This window comes from Arvicola amphibius, chromosome 10 (assembly GCF_903992535.2).
Source record: "Arvicola amphibius chromosome 10, mArvAmp1.2, whole genome shotgun sequence".
In the NCBI taxonomy this organism is placed as follows: Eukaryota; Metazoa; Chordata; class Mammalia; order Rodentia; family Cricetidae; genus Arvicola; species Arvicola amphibius.
In genome coordinates this window covers 22766767-22791195 of record NC_052056.1, presented here as the reverse complement: position 1 = coordinate 22791195, position 24429 = coordinate 22766767, and the positions used below count along the sequence as shown (strand labels likewise).

The 24429-nt window shown below is 35.2% G+C and overlaps 1 protein-coding gene across 1 annotated transcript in view; it reads right to left on the bottom strand.

Annotated features, from left to right (window-relative positions):
* The window catches only part of Robo2 (roundabout guidance receptor 2), a 527951-nt gene that overhangs the window by 33583 nt on the left and 469939 nt on the right, over positions 1-24429 (bottom strand). The window contains exons 18-22 of the mRNA XM_038345104.1: positions 20576-20758; positions 12643-12685; positions 11096-11223; positions 6187-6468; positions 787-943 (exon numbers count right to left, since the gene is read on the bottom strand). Coding sequence (XP_038201032.1) covers positions 787-943; positions 6187-6468; positions 11096-11223; positions 12643-12685; positions 20576-20758 — 793 coding nt within the window. The remainder of the gene's footprint in view (positions 1-786; positions 944-6186; positions 6469-11095; positions 11224-12642; positions 12686-20575; positions 20759-24429) is intronic.

The following is a 24429-nucleotide window of genomic DNA, read 5'->3' as shown; positions in this document are numbered from 1 at the left end:
CTCTGTATTCTTGGGTTGCATACAAACCTTGTCAAAATACTGATTTGCAAACTGAAAGCAAGACAAAGCATTTAGAAATATTAATTTAGGTAAAATATTTCATTTATTTTTTGTAATAAAAACGATTATCTATGCTTTTGTGTTTCAAATCACTCCCTACTCAAACTAACAGGAAATCAACTCATCAGATACTTGGGAAAGAATGGAGAACCATCACATTTAAGGCCCATCAAAAAAAATTGTCTGACTTTAAGATTTTGTTACAGAGTGTGCAATGATGTGAATCCCTTATTATTCCTATCCCTAAATTCCCTTCAGAGCTGGTGATTAAAGTTCTACCCAGTGGTCAAGTCCCCACAATTATCCCATTGTGATGGTGCTCTACTGGTGGCGCCCTGCTATGGCCAGACATCAAGTCATTAGGAAGCGGCAAGGGATGATGAAGAAGGTTATTTTAATTCCCTTTCAGCCCCTCTCAGGAGTGCCTCTTTAGTTCACAGAGCTGTGGGTACTTGCTTTCAAACTAACGAGCAATATTATAAATGGAGGCTGATTATCGTGATTGCAGACAATCTAAAGCACTTGAAGGCCAAGGATTCTCACTCCTCAATATGGGCTGTTTTATATTTATCAGCTAAAAATATAGCGAGAGTGCAAACAGTAAGGGAGGATGCAAAGAACGTGAAGGGAGGGGAGCCAGTTAAATGATAAAGAAGTACACTGTGACCATGAACAGAGGTGGAAGTGCAGCCTTGGCCACGTCGTCAGAATACACCCTACTCTTACCCATTTTCTTGCTGTTCTGCAGCATAGTGCCCCAGTTCTGTTCCAGGAAGGGGCTGGACTGGAGGAGGAGGTAGAGGGACATTAGCCCAAGTTGATCCATTGTTTTTCTGCGCTTTAGAAGAATTTTTGTTTTTCTTCTTTTTGCCACCTTTCCCACCTGAAAGTAATAAATTCACAGAGAATGATTATCTCAAGAAACAGAGTATACCAGATGCCAGGATGTATTAATGTTTTCAAAACAGCAGAATCAGTATGTTAGGCATGATAAAACACAAGCTATAAACAATGAAATGGTATTATCAAGCATATGTCAAGAATGAATTCTACCAGCATCCTTGTCTCTCCTAACTCATTCTCTGCAGAACTGAATAAACCAAAAAATATGGCCACTCTATTAAGGACACATTTATTGATTTATTCCCCTCTGCTACTTCCATGTTTCATTGCTAGATGAAATAATGATTCATAGCAAATTCTTTTAAATGTCAGATTTTACTGTGTTTATAATGCTCTTTTACATAATCTGTCTCAGGGGAAAATGCAGTATCTAAAGATTCAAGTTAAACTTTTCCATTAGAATTTATTCAATTTAATTAATCCAGAGGAGTAACATTCTTTTCCCCAAAGCCATAGGTTAAAATAAATCAATCAACTACAGCCCAGAGAGTATCTGTAAATGCCTCACCAAGATATATTTCATAGACTTTTTGTCCAATGAGTAGCCGCATTATTTGGGTATATATCATGCTAATAGTTCTCAACCATTTTATCTTTAATATTCAATAAAATTCCAAAATAAAGGGAATTTCACGCAAGAGACTAGTTAGCATCTGTACTTTATATAATACATATGAATTCATGAACATATATGAGCAGAAAGTAAGTCAACAGTGTATAAATCATATCTGAATGTACATGGAAATTAATAAGCTATGAAAACAAAACATTATTTAAATTATGATATACATTTTATTCTTCTAAAATTAAAAAAAAAATAAAACTTCTTCATTACCAAGGATGGTAGACACAGGGATTACTATTCCTCGAGCAAAGAAACAAAGGATGTTTTAAGGGTACCCAGCAACTTGTATGATTTCTTTATCAGCTTATATGCATGTGCAAACAGTGGTATTGACCCCTTGCGCTTAATCTTTATTAAAGTAAATGTTGTGAGTGTAAGATATTTGTAGCAGGGCTACCTAGTCATGCAGATGAAGCGCATCCATTTCTTTCTCCTATCTATTAGTAATCTGAGTCAGTAAAATCAGATTATAAAGGATAATAATAATATATTGGAAGCCCAGCAACAGATAACACTGCTACACGAGGCATTCACATTATTACAGAGTACACACTTTCTGTGTCATGCACCTCTACACTCAGAGTCATTATGTCATCCCAGTACATAGTATTTTCACTTTTTGTTTTACTTCGTTGGTGGAACAAAAGGTACCACAGGAAATGAGAGCAGGCATCTTCTACACTAAACTTGTGTGGGTAAGAGCTTAATTTCTGGACCTGAGGGCTAATTCCTTTATTATCCCAGAGGTCAGTAAGTAGATGTCATCTAACATATATGTATTTTTACATATACAGAAAGTAGTTGCTTCATTGAGCTATCTTTAGAAATAAAAAGACATTACATGTAAAATATTAAATACAGAATGGCAGTCATTGTTGCTCTCTTCCAACTTCTCTCTCATTAAAAAATAAAACCATTTTCTAGCCATCGCTGAAAGTCTCCAATCTGCCAGGCTCAGTGAATATGCCAGAAACATCTGAGTTTCTGAATTAAACAAAGAGTTTACTGCTGAATAGATCTTTTTTATTCATTATGAAGTGAATCTTTGACTCCTTAAGCCTCCAAAATCATAAACAAAGACCAAGGACTATATCATTTTTTTTATAAAACAGTAATTGAAGTTTACTACTTCCAAGGAATAGGTTCAGCAACTCATCTTTCCTTGCTACCACCTAGCTGTGCTCTCTCTTTTCCTATTTGTCTTTGATGAGGAGAGTTTGCACGAGTCCCACAGCCCTTTTTGAATTGTTATGCGGACACCAAGAGAACTGAGTGATGAAGGCAGAGCAAACTTTGTGTGTCCATTTTAAAGGTGAGATTCTGAGATTCTCACTGATTGCCCAGAGTTAACTTTCACATTCACATAGAGAGAAATCTGAGTTCACCAGGCAGCAGTTTCTAAGAACCACCTGTTTGTGAAGTGTCTAAACCAACTTGAGTTTTTATATAAACTCAAGCTGAAATCCTTACTAAAAATCAAGAAAGCAATTCAGCTTTTTTACAACCACTGTTGTAAACAAAGGGCTTTACAATGTGCTTTGGAAACAGCTGATCTTGGAGGGAATTTCCCAGGGCCTTCCACCAAACATCTGTTTCCCCTCGTCTAGAAATGTACAATTATCTCTTTTCTCATTTTGAATAATCAGGATAGGAATCCTCACCAAAATGGCTGTGTGTGTTAGCTCCATGCTAATTGGTGAGCTTCTATGATAGTGGGGTACATGTTACCTAACCTACCAGTTAAATTCTGATTCTGGGACCTGAATCTTCAGGGAAATGAAGCATCTCTTCAACCTGCAACTAAAAGCTTCACAATTTTAAGTGAGAACTTCCTATACTATGTTTTTGAGGCTTTGCCCAAATATTTTAACTCTCTCTTAAAGTCAAATTGTATTTAGATTTTATTTATCTAACAAATGAACTTCATCGAAGGAAAACTATGAAAACAATTTATTTTAGAAATAAATACATGGAGAGGAGGAAAGAAGTGAGTAATAGTTGCCTAGCAAGCATGAGGTCCTGGCTTTGACTTCATCACTACCCCCACTACTATATATATTAAATTGAATGTATACTCTTTTTAAAAGTTAGCACATTAAATCAGAATCAGTAATTTTCATGTATGTATTTTATATATGATTACTATTTTTTCTGTGACAATTAAAAATAGCTGAGCTTTAATTTTTAATAATTAAACTTTTAACAGAAATTTTTGACCTTCTAAAAGGAATATATTGTAAAGTATTTTAAGACTGAAATATATTCACTCAAATAAGTCAGAAATGAAAGTTTCTTAATCTTTGGGATTTATAAAACATTATCTGCATCAATGTGGCTTGATCATTTATGAATGCTATACTATGGTTTAAAACATTATCAGCATTAATGTGAATTGATTATTTACGAATGCTACACCATGGTTGGATTAGCTAGCCATAGGGCAGCTTAGTCATACATTTGAGTGTTAGGAAAATCCTTATGAAGCAGAACAGAAATAATGAACTCCACTTGAGTTTAAACTGAACAGAAAACTGAAAAAGGAATAATCATTTTAATCTCAGCTCCTGAAATTTTTTTCTATCTCCTATTAAAGTAATTTAGCATACAAATGTAGACCAAGTATTCATTATAACTCCTAGAGCTGTACATGCATGTCATCTGGGATATTACTGGGCTCAGCAGTGCAGCAAGCACTACTGCTTAAAATTCTTTCAAAAATAACTTTTAAAAACTCATGACAATCGATCTATACCTAATATTTGTTGGCTTGCATGTCTAAAGACCCCATACTTCATGGTATGCAGTATTCTTTATATACATTGCTTGGTATTTACATATCTTTAATGAAGTAAAAAATGGAAGCTTCAGCAAAATTACTTTTTAATTATACAGAACTATTGTGGGGCTAATTATACAGAAACGACAGCAAAAATGACATATAAGGTCATTCCTAAAGTTCCCCTGTATTATTCAGCCACTTTAAATTCATAACAGATGTTTAAATTTTTTCCTATTCTATAATGTATTTAATCCTACCAATAAGCAGGAAGAGCAATGACTCATTTTGGAGGGAAAAGAGGACATTAACATTTCAGTCTAAGAAGATTTTATCTCCTGAGGAAAAGTAATTTAGTAAATGTAATCCTAGTGGTGTTGAAAGTTAACTCTTTATGCTCTTGAAGTTGTACATGGCATATCATTAGTCTGAAAAGATAAAACAAGTTGCGTGGCATGATCAATTAGAAATAGAGACATAAAATCAACAGTCAATGGTGTGAATTCAATGGCAAGGTAACATGTCTACCACCAAATTTTCCTATTGCAGGCAAGAATCCCTGTGGTGGAAATGTCACTGTGGCATGTTAGGATAGAAATGCATTTCACTGTAACAAGATATATTCCCGCCCACGTGTTGTGTTATGTCTGCCTTAGAATTAGTTCAGCTCATTTCATTCAAATACATGTTCAAATTTACTGTATAAAAATAAAAAGCCACATAAAATATTATATGCATAGCTATTAAATTGTTAATAATCTCCCATACTAATCTTTCATATTTAGCAGAGTCACCTGATGTGACAGATAATAAGCTTCTCATGTGATATTTTAGAAAACCAATACAAAATCATGAGGCTGCATTGCTTAATCACTAATATAAGGCCCCCAAATAATTTTATCTCCATCATGTGTATTTTCTAGAATCAATGACCTGGAACTGAATATCGTGTATAATCTTTCCATTATAAAGTTCTCCTGACTCATAAACAGGACCCAGGACAGACAAAACACATCTGTTCTTCATGAGCAGTCTTTATGAAGATGGCTCTATTTTTCTCCATGTACATCAGTGCACAGTTCATGAAGGGGTGACAGTGACTTTATCCCTCTTCCTCCCCCAATCAATGAATAACTTCACTACGGTCAACAACTGTCATCTGATAGATAAATGGCTGATGGCTGCTACTGGGTTGTGATTAAATATTTCTTCAATGGCAGCTAGAAACACAGGTCATATGCTCTTGACAAACAAATATTTCTCCTTACTGTGATCGGACCAACCTGAGAGACTGCCACTCCTTTCTGAGCTGTTGTGGGAGCTGGTGGTGCTGAAATCCTGTGACTGGTTGTGTGGCATTCTATTAGACAATCCCTCAGCCAATCGGTAGTCAGGGATGTAAAGTAAGGCTAAGGGTTAAAGGGCAGAGGTCATAGTGGCATCATGGGATTAGTTCACAGCACAAGCCCATGCAGAACATGCAGTTAGCAACTCAGAAGCAGATGTTGTGGGAGAGCAGAGGAATGCTTTATCTACCCTTTCCTAATGGAAGTAGAGATGGATTGCTGATTTTTATATTGAAAAATGCTAAAAAGAATGAAACCAATTGGTGTTGGTGTGTGATGGTGAATTCAGCAGTGGTGGTGGCAGTGGTAGTGATTATTTAAGGTGCTGGAGACATACATGCCAAGAGAATATTTTAGTTTAGGTAATAAACTTTGGAATGGATCGCTAAATTGAACATTAAACAATAGATACAGATTTCTATATCATGCATCAATGATGTGAAATTAATTTCTCAAGATACAAGAAACTGACTCACCGTTGTTACCTTTGTTCTGATCAGGTAATGAATAACCAAAGCCCATCAGGTCTGTTTTTTGCTGAATTGAGCTTTTCCACTGTGGATCAGGAAGATCAACTGCCAGTTCGTGGATGCTGTTGGAATGCAGGATCTGAGTAGTGGCATATGGGGTGGCCTGTGTTATTTGGCTGGAACTATTGTACGTGGTTTTGGTAGTGAAGTCAATGCTGCTATAAATGGCTCCATCTGAGAGCATCGTTGCTGATTTATCCCCTTGGCCTGGGACTGGCGGCAGCACATCTGCAATGAACATAGGGAAATGAAACTATGTAATGATGCACAGGGACCCAAACTATCAGCACAGAAGATGAAAAATAAATGTGTCACACTGCGCGTCTGCATTGCAGCCGAGATGGGTTTCATGAGCCAATGAAGGGGAGATGATATACAACTATCGTCAGACCATCAACCCTAGTGACAGGCAGGCGCAACCCACGTCCTTCACGTCTCACTGCTTACTACAGCTCTTCCCCGTTTGCTTTGAGCACGAATTAGGAACCTGAGATGTGCCACTACTGAGAAACAGGCTCAGTTGTTCACTTGGTTTTAAAGGCAGAGAAACTGTTAGCCTTTACAGGAGTGTTGCTAAGAGGGAATATAGAAATTAGGCACGAATACATTTCTTTCCACTTCAGCACCAAAGACAAAATACATAGTTGTGGTATGTAAAAATGGCCTCAAAATCATACTATCTTCACTATGAAATAACATTTTTTTTTCTTCTTGAGTTTTAACTTGCCATTTATTTTGCTTTATTTCAGTGTTGGAATTGATGGATCACTGGAAAAAAAAAAAGGACTTCTTTTTGATGAAATAACAAAGGAAAAAAATTTTCAAGTCATAATCACAAAGCAGAGTCTTTAACTCAGAAAAAAAGCAATCTTGGTGATCAGTGAGTTTAGTTTGTGCTATCAGCTCTAAGAATCAGAAATTCTCGTTTCACACTGTACAACAACAAGAGTTAAATTAAACTTTAGGAATAACAATGAACATCAATCAGCCCATTTATCATTCGGGGATGTGAACTGACGCTTTATAACTCAGACCCGCTCCCTCCCTCCTGAGCTGGTTTTCTCGTTTCAAATAAAAGAGAACTGGTGATTATGCTAACACTGGTTTTCGACTTTTAGAATTAATATCAGTCTATTAGAGAGTCCCCCCACAATACCTGTGCTCTACAAACCTTTCACCCTAGCTCTTGAAGACATCACATGACTCGATTTGTTCGTTATACAAACATTTTCGACTGTCTTTTTTTTTTTTTTCTTTTCTTTTTGGTTTTTCGAGACAGGGTTTCTCTGTAGCTTTGGAGCCTGTCCTGGAACTAGCTCTTGTAGACCAGGTTGGCCTCGAACTCACAGAGATCCACCTGCCTCTGCCTCCCGAGTGCCAGGATTAAGGGCATGCGTCACCACCACCTGGCTCAACTGTCATAAAACTTAGACTTGATGACTCTCAACAGTACTTGAAATGGAGATTTTTAAAATTAGCTTTGCTTTTGTAACTTATGATAGCTAGGGAATTTGTCTTTGTAACAGAAAATTTATAATTTTGTACACCAAAAAAAATTCAGTTTCGAAAGGTTCTGAGTCCCCCAACTCCTCCAGTCTCTTTACGTTCAAGTGTATTTTACATTACTGAAGTAAATATCTTAAATGAAGATCAGTGTGGTTGTTAACTATATTCAAGATTATAACAATTCACTGAGTTGTATAAACAAGTGAAAACATTTTTGATATTTTAGAATTGTGCTTTCTTATCCTTCTAGTTTTTAACTGCAAACTAATTAACATTTAAATGTTCGCATTCTTTTACTCTTAGACTTTTTAGGTTTGATAATACTGGTTAGCGAAAATATTCCCATGAAGAAGTTTTCAGAATTTTTCCTTCTTTCTCTAGCCTTTTATTCATTCATGGACATTAGTTATGTAGAATGTCTCACCAACATTCTCTTATCTTGAACCTATAATTCGCCAATGTTACAGACCTAGGTTAAAGGACAGTTTATTTGTAAACTCTTGAAATGGCTTTTGGTTTGCTTGTTTGTTTGTTTGTTTGTTTGTTTGTTTGGTGTCCAAAGGGTATAAAAGGGTGAAAAAGCAGTGAAAAAAGACACCATAGGTAACATTACTCTGTTACCACACTAACTATGACTTTGAGCACAAAATTGCTCCATTAGGATAAGTTAAAGTCAGTCTATAAATGAAACTATACCTATACTGATTTTAGCAGCTGCATTGTCTTCAAATACTATTTCATCACTATCATATGTTTAATAATAAGTAGAATTATATCCTAATTTTACAGATTGGAAGATTACTCATGAATATTTGTATGTGGAAGGAAGTCTAGTACTATCAGATGGTTTGGACCTCTGTGACAGCTCTATCACAACAGGTTGCATCTGAAGGGGCATCAGCATATTGAGATTGCACTTCCTATTTTCCATTTCCCCTGGTTCCCAACAGCCTCTCCTTAATGCTTTAGGCTGTGTGGCTCTTGTTAACATTTTCTTTGAAATTTGCAATTTGAAGGACTACTACCCTGTAGTTTGCAGTTGCAATGAATGCAGTTTAGAACATCTTGCTTGTGCTTATATTTATGAATCTCTTTAGGTATTAATTCCTTATTTGTGTGAATGACTCCCTTCTTCACTGAATCTTCAGTTACTTGTGGGAAAGGTTTTTTTGAGATTTATGTCTTCATTTTGATAATTCCACAATCCAATGACATGAAGAGAGAAAACGCTTGTTAATGAAATGACTTAATAAATTTTTATTTTTATCTTGACAAAAGGTAAAATTATTTGCTAGTGAGTCACTTTATTTGAATTTCTCTTTCATCTATATTCAAACATGTTTTGGCATCACATTATTAATGGGTTAATCTTAATGCTGTAATAATTCTTATAAATGACTATGATTATATGGTCATACATGTAAATCCACATGGAGAAAACAGTATAGTGTAGATAAAACATTTGAGGCTTTAAAAATTGATCTGATCTGCTTTATCCATTCCGATCCAAAGGTACTCATCTTAATTTTCATTGTCTTAATATTTAAACTATAAATATTGTTACTTATTTTATAACCTTATAAAAATTGATAAGTATGAAAATACTATATGATCATTTTCCTACGTAAATAGTAAATGCTTAAAATCTCTAACTCTGAAATGAGATAGAGAAAACACTGCAAACCCTTTAAATTGACCTTGAAAGCATCTAGAAGTGTTTTTCTTCACAAAAATGAGGTGGCAATAAAGAAAAGCTTTGCAAATCTCCTTGTATATATACTTCGGTTACATTGGAATAAGGCATCTGAGAAATTAATGGAGCTTGCCTAACAGAGTCATAATATTCTTTGTGTATGTATTATTTGAACATGTCATGTTGTGAAGAGGAAGCTATTGCTGGTCAGGTGAAAGCTTTAGAAATCAAATTTAATTTTATAATGTAGGTTGTGGAATTGTGGGTCACAGAGGATATTTGGATGTGTTCGGGCACAGACATTTCCCATGGTATTTTACACAGAGTTGTGAGCTGAAGAGCCAATCAGACAGCTTTCCTGCCATTGTCATTTGTAACCTACTGGTACCTATTACACACTGATTATATTCTATGCTTGTGCCATGTAAAGAGTAAATGTTCAATATATCTATCACATTGAACAAAGAGATGCAGCAAAAGTTTTCACCTTGATATCCATCCATTCAATTCTCAGCATAGAATTACTTCTTCTACCTTTATTCAAAGAAGACATATTTGGGGGAAAGTAACAGCTAGTTACAGCAGTGTATGCTTACAGCAGAACATAAAACTCACAGAGATAACAGTAGCATCCAAATCTGAAAGTATTAGCATATATTCCACATTATTACATTTGTAATATTACATTTAATATTTGTAATATCAGTTATTGTGCACAGACCTCTAGAAGTCTCTTTCTGAGCATGTCTCATTTACTTAGTTATCTACTACTCTTCATAGATATATTACATGATGGTAAGGACCATTTCTTTCTGTTTATTATTTAGAATCTTCATTACTCTCATACTGAAAGTCACACAAGAGGTACTTTGCAAAAAATACGCTGATTAGGACAGAGTAGCTAAACTAAGTAGTACAATATCGAAGCTCTTAGTTTCTAGTTTTAGGATTCTTGTGAGAATATTTGAAAATTGAATGCTCAGTCAATATTTTTTTTCCAATTATTAATGATTTCCTTAAAACCTTAATTTTGCTTAAAGAGATATAGACATCCAAGTTTTCTCCTAAAATTTTTAGCAAAGAGTATCACTTTTGCTATATGTTTTTCTGGCCTTACTTACAAAAGAAATTACTCTTTAAAATATTTTTAATTATGTGTATGTGTGTCTGAGCATGTGTGAGTTCAGGTGTTGTTGGCTACCAGAAGAGGATGTTGTAGCCTCTGGAATTGGAGTTACAAGTAGTTGTGTGTTGCCTAGTTTGAGTACTGGTAACCAAACGAGTCCTCTGAGAGACCATTAAGTCATTTTTTTTTCCACTGAGTCACCCAACTAGGCCTGAAATGAGACATTTATAATGTGTTATTTTAAAATTCTGAAGTCAGCAAGATGGCTCAGAGGGTATTGGCCCTTCCACCAAGCTTGATGACTTGAGCTTGACCCCAGGGGCCCACACAGTTGAAGAAGAAAACTGAACTATACAAGCTCCCCTCTAGCTTGCCCATGTGTGTTTGTAACCACATATTTTCTTATCTGCATGCAAAACAAAAATATAAGATGTTTAGAAGAAAACTAACCTAAAATAAAAGTTCCAGAACACAAAACTAAAAATAGACACCCCAATAATAAATAGTATTATTTTGAAAGACACACTTACCTCCACGCCCAAAATTTCCGATTTCATTTGGGCCACTATTGCTATTGTTTACTGGCAAACTCGTGGCTGGCCATGAGTCAGCAAGCCATGGATAATTGGGGTCACCAGCATTTAGAAGACCTGGACGGCTGAGACAGAAATGAAATGGAGATTAGCCTGTGGGCTCAGTGAAGGAATTTGACATCTTCCTTACACACTAAAAAGGGTAAGGAGATATAAGGTTTTAATTGACTTTAAATTAAATTGCAAGTGCTCTTAAGAAATAAGGAACTTCAGTAGCTCATTAAAGTTATACATATATCTTCTCTGTCAGTGGAAGCAAAGAGGCTTTGCCTGAGACTCTGCCCACATACAAATGAAATCAGTTGTCCACCCTGGAACCAGAGTGGAATAGGGAGCATAGCAGCACCACAAGACCAAGCTTCGTGATAAGTTGACATCTCAAGGGAACAGTTCCTCTGAGAAACTGCTTCATATCTGCTATTTCCTAAGAACTAAACTACCCAGTCCTCATTTCTGTAGCTCCCAATTGAATCTGTTTTGTCTAGGTAGGCACCCTTACACAAAGCCCTTATACCTGACTGGGGGCAGATAGTTTGAATAATGAACATTTCTTATAATTTTCTACTAATAGTACATTTCTACATTTCTCACATTGCAAAATAAGGGGCTAGTTAGGGATTTTTTAAGGCAGTAAGGTCCTTATATGACCCCAACTCCTTACCATATCCTGTGAAGAAAACTTCTTTCCTGTCACATTTAATAAGGAGTGCCATTATTTAATGTAAAGATGGGATTCTGATTCCTTTCCAGAATATTAGCATATTTGCAAAGAAATAGATCACCTATAATTGTTGCACTTTTTTGATAGACCCCCTTCTGGTACAATCCCTAAGAGAAACGTAGGTTTCCATGGAAACTGCAATAAGAAGATTCAATTGCTTTTTGCTGTATCTGCTAGCTCTCATTAGACTTAATCTCTTTTTGCTAAAATATTGATTAAATGGGAGATTGGAAGTTATTACCAGAGCCTAATTACAATCTCCATATTGGCAAAGGGAAAATAGATGAGGATATATGGGTTTGTTATCAGGTTTTATCAATTTCAATTGAGTATCCAAAGTTCTGGAATCCAGTCCTATCAATCTACAGCCTATTCATCATCCATGAATCATTTACTTTGTGATCGATTATGTGTAATTGTTCACTCACAGCAATTTAGTGAGAGCCAATAAGGAGTCTTAAACAACAGCAACTTCATTTGCTAATGTCTAATTAATGCAATAAACATCCTGCTAACAAATGAACACATTCCTTGTGATATTTACTACTAATTTCTTCAGGGGCATCTGGGAGATATGAAACATCTGGACTTGATTCCTCTAAAGTGCACAATAGATAGATCATTAAACCTTGTAGTAAGCCATTCAATTCCTCATAGAATTCTAAGACTTATAAGTGATCGTTTATTACACTAATAGCTGCTCACTACAGAATTTCCCCAGTACTGATTAAAAATAATAATAAAAAGAAACTCCTTAGCATACCTCCCATTGCTCATTAGTCCTCCATCTCCTCTTTGAAATGTTACTGTAATAAAGGAAAGACATACACACATAGTAGTCAGTGTTAATCACAATTAATAACAGCTACCTATTGGACCTCAGTTTAGAGATGAAGACCAGGAATTCCAGCACAGTATAATTAATGAACTTATATAGGTGTGACAAGCAATGGCTTGGTTCAGTGCAAAGTCATCACTTGTGCTAAATTAAATTGATTGTTTTAAGTTTCTTCAAGTGAAATTAAGATCTACAGTCGCCATTTGTATCTAGGTGTCAAAACTGTTACAAGTGCTGTATATGTGTTATTACTGGAAGGATAATACAGCAATAATGTGGAATTACCAAATGTAGTCATTTAGTCACAACAAGAAATTGTCTTATTAAAAGAAATAATACAAAACTATACATTGAAAAGAACTAGCATTCTTCCATATGGTAATATGCTTGCAATAAAGCAACAAAGAGTATTGCTCACACATTTCTGACCATCAGAAATCACTTTAGATATACTTAAAAGCATTATGCATTGAACACTTACAATTATGGTAGATATAAACTACTATTAATGTGTGTTACTATTCTCATGACAAGATAGTTTGCTACTGAATGCATTCCAGTTATGTGTAAATATCTCAATTTTCTCTAATACTGAGGGACTTATTAACACCAAAACAATGTCTAGTAGAACCATGAACATGATTCTACTTTCCAATTATCGTTTCCACTTCACAAGCCAGAAACATGAATGTAGACTAACGTAGTGATGAAAGAGTTGAAATACAGTCCAGTTCCATCATTGCTTTCTGAAAATCTGTTAGGTAAAAATGTATTTGAGCTTTACAGTGATTTGTACAGGAAGTTACATTCCTCACAAAGGGTTTAGGGACCGAAGGTTGAGGAAACTCAATGAAGCCTAATATTTCTGCCACAAAAGTGAAAAGCCAAGCAGAGTAACATAGATACATAGTTGCAAGTTTCTTGGGATCAAATTTTCTCACTAAGTTATCAAATTTGCTTTTTATGTAAAAGATATTTGCTGTGAAAAAGTTTCCAGAATGCCAGAAGTGTTAGAATCTTATAATGCGCCCAAATCATTACAGACCAGCTCAAGTGATCAAGGGTGATGATGGGTATAAAATGAACACCATATTTTGTCTTTAGATGACACCAATTATGTTTTCTCTGATTTGTTTGGGGTAAACACGAAAATAATTTTTTAAAGAATTAACTATGATATAGTCTCCAAATGTATAGATAACTTTCACAATTTGGAAGTTTTCCATGACTTGTCATTGTTTGAGGTTCACAGCAAGACTAACCACTCTGGAAATTTTGCAGTTTCCTAACACAGTGCAGCAGTCTCTCCTTGACAGTTCTCTATTTGGTAAAATTATCATCATTGGGAAAGAAAATTTAACTCCAAAGGTCTACAATCCATAAAGCCTGATGTGTGGCTCCCAGAAATGTACTGTATGGACCACAAAAATACTGCCCTCTCCACTTTAACCTCTCAAATGTGCTATGAACAATCCTGATGTAACCTTTACATTTGCCCATAACTAGCTACTCAAAGAAAATGATACCAATTACTGCTCCACTTAAGGGCTTAGAATTCAGTCTCAGTTGTGCAACTCTACAATATTGTACCCAATTGTTAATTGATTTTTAACATAAATGAATTAAACTATAACAATCAATGTAAACAAATAAGCCGTGATTTGTGGAAGGTATTAGATAAAAACCTAACATACCCAAACACGTGAGTGAATGCATGCACCCACAGACAAAAAATGGAAACACAGTAAAGATGATTACCAACCACTTATCTCATGACTCTTACTAGCTGTGTGGTTTATAATAGACTATTAATTGCTAAAATAAATTTAAGACAATGCTGTAACATTGTAGGTGTGCAAATAGGCAATATTTGATGGATTACACTTCAAAAGTGATGATCAAGGGATGTGCAAGATGCTAAATAGTCCTGCTTAATATGATGCTCCTTTTCCTCTTTTTGCTATTACCAGGTTATAAATATAAGAGAAAAGGAGATAGTCCAATCAGAGACACGAAAAGCGTCCAATGGCAAAACAAAGTTTTATGATAAAATACTTAGAACCTAAACATAATGATAGCATTAATTAAAGCTAATTTTCAGTTTTTGAATGCTATGGTAAACTATATTTACTAATAGGAACTAAAGGTTAAGTATGACAAGATTTGACATTCAAAGTGATTAATATTGTACATTCAGAAGATATTTATTTTCTCTTTGTATCTCAATCATCATTTAAATCTTTCCTAAATTGGTCTAGATTGGCATTGGGTGTCAAAGATCCCATCAACACATATGCCTCTATCTTTATACAACAATTATAAAACAGAACAATTCAGAGAACATTATGTAATTACTTGTGTAACTTATAATGTCCACCACACACACAATTTGGTGGATGTGAAATCCTTCCAATTTGAATCTTTCTGTCAAGAGAATGAAGAAGAAAGGAAGAGGAAATGCAGACACATGTGCCCACATCTCTTATCATAAAAGTATTGATTACTTGTCTTTTTGAGGGGGAAGCCTGCCTCATTGTGTAGACCAGGCTGGCCTCTGTTCAGACATCAGCCTGGCATCAGACATTTGGTGTTTGCCATTAAATTCTGCCCCTAGTTGTTTTTTTTTTTAAAGGAAGGTGGAAAGAGGACAATAAATTTCCTTTATAGCCTGTGGTCTGATTTGAAAACAGAACAAAAGTAACAGCTTTACTAGATCATCAGAATGAAAGCAAATGACAAGTTATAAACAATTAGAATGAATGCAATGGAAACTGTGCATGATCTTTTCAAAGCAATTTTAGGAGTCATGCAGAGAGAATCACAGAAAAATAATGTCGTTGCCAATCTAGAGCTGCTTTGAGGAAACTCTAATTTCAAAGAAGTATTCGCCTTGATGTGAAAAGAACCTGGGATCTGGAAGGAGAATCCATGACCATCCCTATGTCACTGTTTCTCTAAGCACAGGCCAGTCACTTTGTGTCCATCTGAGATAAAATTGAAGAGACTGTGACTGTGAATGAGGAATTTCTTCTAGCTTCTGAATATAAGAACATCTGGGGAGAAACCTATAGAAGCTTCAGACATGAACATCTGAGACGTTTCAGAATTGCATTAAGTATTTGAACTTATTTTGCTTTCCATGAAAGTCAGGAGGGAAAGAGATTTTCTAAGTTTCTGTCAGGTACAGAATAATTCTCTGCTTCTAATACCACCTGTCACAATTAATCCTGTATCCTGTCTGCTAGAACTGGGGGGCAAGGAGAAGAAATGGAACTATGAAGTATATTGACATTTTGAAGTAAAGAAGCTTCCAGAGCGCCTATCTCTAGTAGGTCACATTTGCCTATTCCAAATGGAACCCTTAATATTTCAGTCAGGCCTTCTTCCCCTTCCTGATAAGCTCTTGCTCAACTATGAATGCATTGGTTTCCTTTCAATAAGCATTAACAAAGCCTACATAATCAGACTATAAAAATTCCATCAAATCACTGAACTCCCCTTGCATAGTCTGCCAAATATTTTGAATCCACCATGTTTTAAAAATCTATGCATAGAGTATTTAGTGTGCTATAATGTCCTCAATCATGTTAAATTGTTGATGTGTACCAAGCTTTCTAAAATATTGTCCTTATAGATAATAGTCACATAATATAACCTCCTCTTTAATAGTAAACCAAAGCTCACTTTTATAAAAATTTTATTACTCCAACAATTACAAATTAAGAAAAATAGGGATTAGAGAGATGGTTTGGTGGTTAAGAGCACTGGCTATTCATTCCGGGATTTCCAGCTCAATTCCTAGTACCCACATGGCAGCTCACAACTGTGTATAACTCCAGTCATAGGGAATAGGGATCTCATATTCTCTTCAGTTTCCATAGGAGTTCATAATGCAGACAAAGCACAGATAAAAATGCGGGCAAAATACCCATACACATAATAAAAATAAATTAATAAAAATTTTATAAAGAAACAAATTGAAAAAATATAACATTGAATTATATGAGACATTGATAAACATTATCCGGTTATACATGTACATATATGATATATTTAAATCTATGGGACACTTTTTTAAAGATTTATTTATTTACTATGCATACAGTGTTCTGCCTACACACCAGATCACATTATAGAGAGTTGTGAGCCACCATGTAGTTGCTGAGAATTGGACTCAGGACCTCCAGAAGAACAACCAGTGCTCTTAACCTCTGAGCCATCTGCCCAGCTTGATATATTTAAATCTAATTCTAGTGGTACTACATAGATTTGCTTCAAAATTTAATTGTTTGCTTTTTTAGCTATGAAAAACTATAATTGTGACTATATGTTCACTTTATATTTAAAAATATCCAATATTATCTTTATAAGTCTCTTTTTAAATCTCTCTCACTTTGTAGCATCTGAAGTTGTGAATGTTTTCTTGTAATCAGAGTCCCTTCATGCAGAGACAAGGAAATTGTCCTCCTTAGTAAAAATGAAGGTAAATACAGCTACTTGTTTTAAAAATGTGAAAACTCACTCCATTTATAATGCAGAGCAGAAGGACCTAATGAACTACAATTGTCACTTGTGCGTTTATTTTACACATAGAGCTATGGGCAAAACTATGGTGTGCATTTGTATCTGAGAATTTAAGTATGAGAAAAATACAGAAAGAAACATGGCAAAATAAGGATCAATTCTGCACTAAAAGTCCCCTGCTTTTGGCTATGCAGAGAAGCAAAACATGTTTAGACCAGCTTTTCCTGCACGATGAATGTATTAGTTTGTATTTGTTTCGGGATATCTGATTATACAATGGAGATTTTGTCCTTTAGTTTACTGTAGCAAATGTGTTAAATTTGCTGGTCCCCAAAGAAAATTATAAACATCAGGTAACAGAGTTTTTGTTTGTTTGGTGGGTTGGTGTTTTCTCTGCTCAAATCTTACAAGAACGATTCTGTAATGAAAACAAGATCCAGAGTACATATAATGAGACCCAGTAGGTGCTTTGCCTGTGTAGTGTGAATGAAGGTATTCTGCCAGACTTGGTGTCTCACCCTGCAAGCTATTTCTGTTCTGCACTAATTAGTGTCTTCCTATTTCTTACTTCCAGAGCCTAAGAATAGACTTGGGACAAAGGTGTAGGGAGGGTATTTCAGTGAAACCTGACCTGCTGTATATCATATTTCTTAGCAACTTAGTTTTATTTAAAGTCTATTATCCTTAATAGGGGGAATACATCAAACTTTTCACTGTATTTTTTTTGGAATTTGAAAAATAAGTTATATAATAATCTAAGAAGTGGTTCTACATTGACTTGATTTGTTGAGTTTCTAATTATTAGAGAGTATGAAGACATAAATATGAGCAGTCACAGCACTGGTATCAGCATAAGCATCATATAGTGGTGACTCAACAGAAACTTCAGAAATATCATCTTGTTTGTGAAACTACATTGCTTTAATTTTATCTGATCTTGTATTTATAATTTCAAAATAACAAATTTCTAAAAGAATTCTTGATGAAAATATATAAAAAGACCAACAGAGCCTATTTATAATTAATATAAAACCCTTTCAAGAAAAATGATCCATCAGTAACTCTGTGCTTTTAAAATGGGACATCAGCCCATTCATAAAAACCGTAACTACAAATGTGTGGGAACATGCACATCATTATCAATTTCTTATTAAAATCACATATCCCCAGCTTCTATAAAGACAAGAATGGAAAAATTCAAAAAAAAATAGAAGGTAGGTGAGTAGGAGAGAAAATATTATAACCCAGATAGGAAATGCTCCTTCCCTAGGATTGGCAAATCTTCTTTTGCTTCCCACCTAGGAGAGAACAGCAGTTGCTAGAAGGCAAGTGACAAGGATAAAGGACATCTATCCTCAGTCATCCATCAATTAAGTATTAAAGCTTTGAAAGGCTTCTCTCTGACTTGGCCTTCTTCCAAATACCTGAAGGGCAAGTGCAGTCTGAGTTGGCAGTTCTCTTCCAAGCTCATGGACATCAATCATGAGTCATGAGAGTACGAAATGGACAATCCTTGTCAAGCTCAAAGACCAACAGATATTTTCAAATTAAGTGTATAAGTTTTTGCAAAGAATTGCTATGAGAGACAGGAAGAGATGTCTGCAATTGTACTAAAAGTACAAACTATAGACTGCGAGAGCTACAGCACTGCTCCGGCATGAGCGACTAAAGAAGGATGCAGGTTGTTACAAAGGTACCATTTCACAAGTGAGTACATCCGGACTTCTCATTAAAGTGACTTCTATGCTTTATCTGCTATTATTACCACTCAGTCAATTGAAGTAATAAGACTAAAATTGTCCTTGAGTTATATCGGGCCTACCTTATGTTCCATATGATTGGTATGAGCATGTCACAGGAAGACATATAGCTTAATGGCAGATGAAGCCAATTGGAAGATTGACAGTATCTACAGTGCTGAAAGTAGAGGGCTGGATTGCAAAACTGGCATTGAAATACTGTTGAAATTCAAGACTTTGCCGTCCGTTAGTTGTTACTAACCACTGCTTTCTGGGAAGGATCTCTAATAGGTGAAGTGTAACACTTAAATGACAAAGAATAAGGAAGCAGGCATTTTGGACTACTGTAAAGTGATACTGGGAAAATTCTTGACAATGGATATGATATTCTTCTTTTTCTGGTCTTATTAGTGACCAGTACTATACATTTCATATGTTATAGACATAAGAACAGTGCTATAGTCAAGTTGCCATGTTTAATGTTGTAACACAGAAAGAAAGACAACAAAATGCATTCTTTGCATTGTTCTACTGTTAAGATATTCTATTAAATTTCCATTTCGAGCATACATATTTTAATTACTGAGTTTGTCAGAGAATTTATCAGTTATTAGAAGATTAAATACAGTATCTCAAAATATTTCAAGTGTTCAAAGTATAAAATAAAATCGCTTCTTTGAACTTCTACTGAGTGTGTGCTTTTGGAGTTAGTCTACTTTCACTGCTGTTAGTGAAAATAATTCAAAGGAACCACCATATAAATTGTAGCAGAATAGAGCTTCCGCACTGAGTTCATTCATTCAATCTCTGGCTATGACGTTAGTGTTTCCGTCTCTCCCACTTCTGGACTCTATCTCTCTTTCTCTTTCTGCATCAGTCCCTAACTCATCTATCTGTCTTGCACATTTGCAGATGTTTAAGTGTACGACATCCAACATCCTTGAGAGGCTCTCTTGTATTTTGCAACAAGAACACTAATTTTGGAAATGCTATAGAGCATCTCGGGTCTCTTTCCTTTCATTTTTACAGCTATTTCGGTATCTATCCTCTTCCTTTTGCTTCCTTCTGTTCCTCCTTTTCAAAATGTTGTTTGTTCACACTGAAATAATCACCCATTTTTTGCTTGTTTGTCTTTTTTTTCCCCATCTGGGATTTTTCCCAGTATAATCTGCATTATGACATACTGAAAGCTGATTTTCCAGATCTGCTTTTCAGAGCATTTAAATAAATTTCTTGTCTAAATACACTTCTCAAAAGATGTCTTTATAGATTCCAAGTTGTATGTGTGTGTGTGTGTGTGTGTGTGTGTGTGTGTGGTTTTTGAAGAACTAGTTGAGAATAAAATAGTCGATCATTTTGTCAGTGTCTCCTCTCGCTATGCTTCGCTGGAGATACAAGCGGAAAGCTTGCCTGTGGTCATAAACCGATATGGTCAAGAGCAATGCACTGAAGCATGTTGCTTATAATTGCATTTTACAGAGCGGGTTTTTATAACAAGCCCAAATCATCCGTTTGTTATTCCATTCCATTTCTTCCTCTCATCGCATTACATTCCAGAAGATAAGAGGTTTTTATAGCTGAAAATAGTCTCTTACCAGCATAATTGCTGAGCCCCTTTCTCTTCTTTCTTCTCCAATACAACCAGATGCTAAAACCCATCAAAATTACCCAGCAGGCACCACCAATGCCAGCTATAAATGCCGGTTGCTTCACAACATCAGTTATTTGCTCAGTTATGCTGTTATTGTTTTCCGTAATAACAACTTCATTGCGTCCCCCTATGGAAGGAAAAATGATGTCAATAAACATTAAGAGAAATGACTGCAGAAATACAAACACCATACCATAGGCATGTCCTTTTAAATCTCAGTTGATAATAGTTTTGTCCTGAGGCTGTAAAGATTACTGATAAGAACACTTTAAGTTTAAAAAGAAGTATGGAATCAAGTGTTTATTAGTGTCATTTAAGAATGTTACTTACTTTCAATTTTTCAAGGACATGTTCTAAAACACCTTCAGATTCATCATATTATAAACATTTATTGCAACAACTACTAGCAGCTGAAATGACGGGTATTTTTCTTAAACAAGGTAAAGTAATTTTTTTTTATCAAATTTCCCATAACACAGGTACTTGTACATTGCTTTTCTGCTACTGTTTTGCCTATTTTCAGGAGAATATAATTCACAAGATTGTGTAATTTCATAAAACCATCAAAGAAACCAAAGATGTAAACTTTGATTTTTGATGAGGCATGAAATTCTCTGTATAGAACAATAGCAAATATGAAAACATTAATTTATGGAGGTCAGCATGTATAATTAAAACATTAACAGATTCCGAATCTTATCCACTCCCTAAGAGCAGTTAAGAGTTACTTGCCAATTGGACATCGAGTCAAGATGTTTCACGTTGAGAAAATGTAGTCCTCTGAACAATCAATTCAGCAAATCCCAATCCATACTTAATAGGTTGTGGACTTGGAGAATCATAATGACACTGGACAACAGGGACTTAGATGTACTTAAAAGATTTTTTAAAACTTAGAAAATGAGAATCAAATGAATCTAATGTCAATATCATTTTTAGTTAGTATAAATCAAGAACAAATGAAAGGCAAATTGCACGCAAAATATAAAATGGGCAGCCCAGCAGATCAGATCATAGGAAACTTTTCAATTGTTTTGGCAAATGCAGCACTGTTATTGTTAGAGATATGTTATATGTTATGTTACATATGTCATATTTTATATGTCTTTGACCTCCTGAACAGATACACTCTCCCTGCTACTTACTAATAGACCATAAATTCTAGGCTTGTGTCAAGACCTTAATCTGTATGCCCCTGATTCAGATCATTGGCAATGTTACTATTGTTTTCATATATTTTGGATTCATTAAGGTGATGTTTCATCTTTCCTTCTTCCTTGCTTCCTTTCTTCCTCCCTTCCTTTCTTCTTGTTATGAGAACTTTCCTTTTCGTACTCTAAAATGCAGTTGTACAATAGACACTTAGGCCAGTAGTTTTTAAAGGAGTCTTTCTTCTCTTAAAGACACGTGTCAAATCTTGAGATACATGCCAAATCTCAGAATATCTGGGGTTGTCTTAACTGACATGAGTTAGAAAATTGGAGTGTTCCCAAAAGCCAGATCAAGCACTAGGGACAGGTTCTGATCCCACTGCCGGGAAGTAGACAAACAGACCAAGCTACACAACTATCACACATGCAGGTAGCCTATTTTGGTGTCATGCAGGCTCCCTAGCTTTCAGACTAAAGTTCATGAGCTCCCACTAGCTCAGGTCAACTGTCTCTGTGGGTTCCCTGTTATGACCTTACCTTGACCGCAACAACCCCCCCCCCCCCGTTTATTAATATCTATCAGAGGTCTACCCCTTTTATTAGTTGAGACTGAGAAGTGAATGGGGTGGGGTAGATAGGAGGCAGTGGGGGACAGGAGGAGAGGAGGGAGGGGAAACTATGGTGGGTATGTAAAATAAATGAGTAATTTATAAAGAGAAAAGAAACTAGGAATGTTGCTGGTATCTGGAAACCACTTGCTGTACAACACCTCATACATAAAACCGTTACAAATTAAAGTATGATCAAAACCACATAATTGCAGAATTTGAGATGTAGAATAAGAATACAATAGTATGAGAAGCTTCTATGGAAGCTTGCAGGAGTACAACCTTGTCCCATGTGATGCAGAGAGTTACTTTAAGTCTTTCACTGTTTTTTTTTTTTTTTTTTTTTTTTTTTTTTTTTTTTTTTTTTTTGACTTGTCAGGTGAACTGCTTAAGATTGAGGCTCCTGAAAATCCTTTTCGTCTTTGCTCCTGGGACAGAAAATTAACAAACATTCCTGCGTCATCCCTGCCATCCAGTGACTGAATGTGAGTCAGTGGTCAGTAGCCTGGGATGACTCACATGCCTTAAGTTGCACCTCATAACAGTGTGTGGCAGGGCTCTAGTTTCTTCCTCGTTCCTTGTGTATCAGAAACCAGTGTGTGCTGTAGGTCATCATGTCTTTAAGAGATAGAAAAGCTCTTGCTAAAAGAAGATAAACCGCTGAATGACTATGGAATAGAAAGCCAGACAGCATTCTTCTAACCCTTGTAACACTGGGCTATGGAGAATCAACATAATATTTTAATTTAGTAAATCAAACTGCAGGCTTATTTATTATAATGGCTAGAATTTTCTTCCACACACACGTAGGTATACAAATATGTGTGTGTGTGTGTGTGTTTATATACATATACTCAGAGATGTGTGTGTGTTTCACTACTGAAAAGTGTTTGTGCTTTTTCAGGTTTAAAATAAATTAAATTACACAATAAACCTTTGTTGTCTGAAATATATGTACCTTTAGTTTGTATATGTATAAAAGTAAAAAGCTGTATTTTAATAACATATTTTCAGTATGTTATCTTGTGACTCTTTTCACTATAGGAGTTACTAAAAGACCCACAAACATAAAATAAACAAACAAAACAACAAGAACAACTCCCCACAGCCTGAATAGAGTATAGAACAAAGACTAAGAGGAGATTTGCACTTTTTTAAGGGGAGTCCTTAAAATGTTTTATTAATATGGCACAGCATTTTTCTGAGCCCTAGTATATTATTTCTTCTTATGCTGATAATTTTTGAAGCAGTGTTATCAGTTGTCCTGAAAGGACCACAGACAAGGTGGTGTGGTCACTATGTTCTATTGTTCTTGCAGAAAAAAAAAATGTAATGAAATGTAATACCTTCCTCCCATTGGAGAGTAATGAAGAACAAAAGTAATTTGTTAGAAAAAGACTTAATTAGACACATCAGAATCAATTGTACCTATTTCTGTGAAAGTATGTAATTGTCTGGACCATCACCAACTCTCCAGGAAGAGTATAAAAAATGAATACTTTAAAAAATAGTTTTATTGATTTCTCTTTCTTCCTTCTTAACTTCATTGTGGCTTAATACTACATGCATGAGGTTTATATTATTAAAGTAAATTAAAGACAAAAAATAGTTTTATTATTAAGATGATTACTGTTATTTAAGGTACTATTGGGTGTGGATAATTTTTGTTCCTTTTTTATCTGTCGTTTTATTTTAAATTTCACGTGCAGCCCGCTTTCACATTGAAAATTGCTAAAAATTAAAATAAAATAACACAAATTTCAATGCTATTTCACAGTATTCAAGTTATTGGGTTTTTTTTTCACAACACTGAGATAAGATAATTGAAACTTTCCACATCCTGGCATAACAGCAGTCTAAAATTATGAACCATAAACTGCATCAAATGCCAATGCACATCTTAATTAGCGAAGGGAAAAGCAGGTAAGATTGAGTCGCTTTTCATGCTGTTTCCAGTATGGAATATACAATCGGGGAAGCATAAATTGAAACAGAAAAGGAGATTAGGCATCATTAAGCCACTATTCAACTGAGAACGA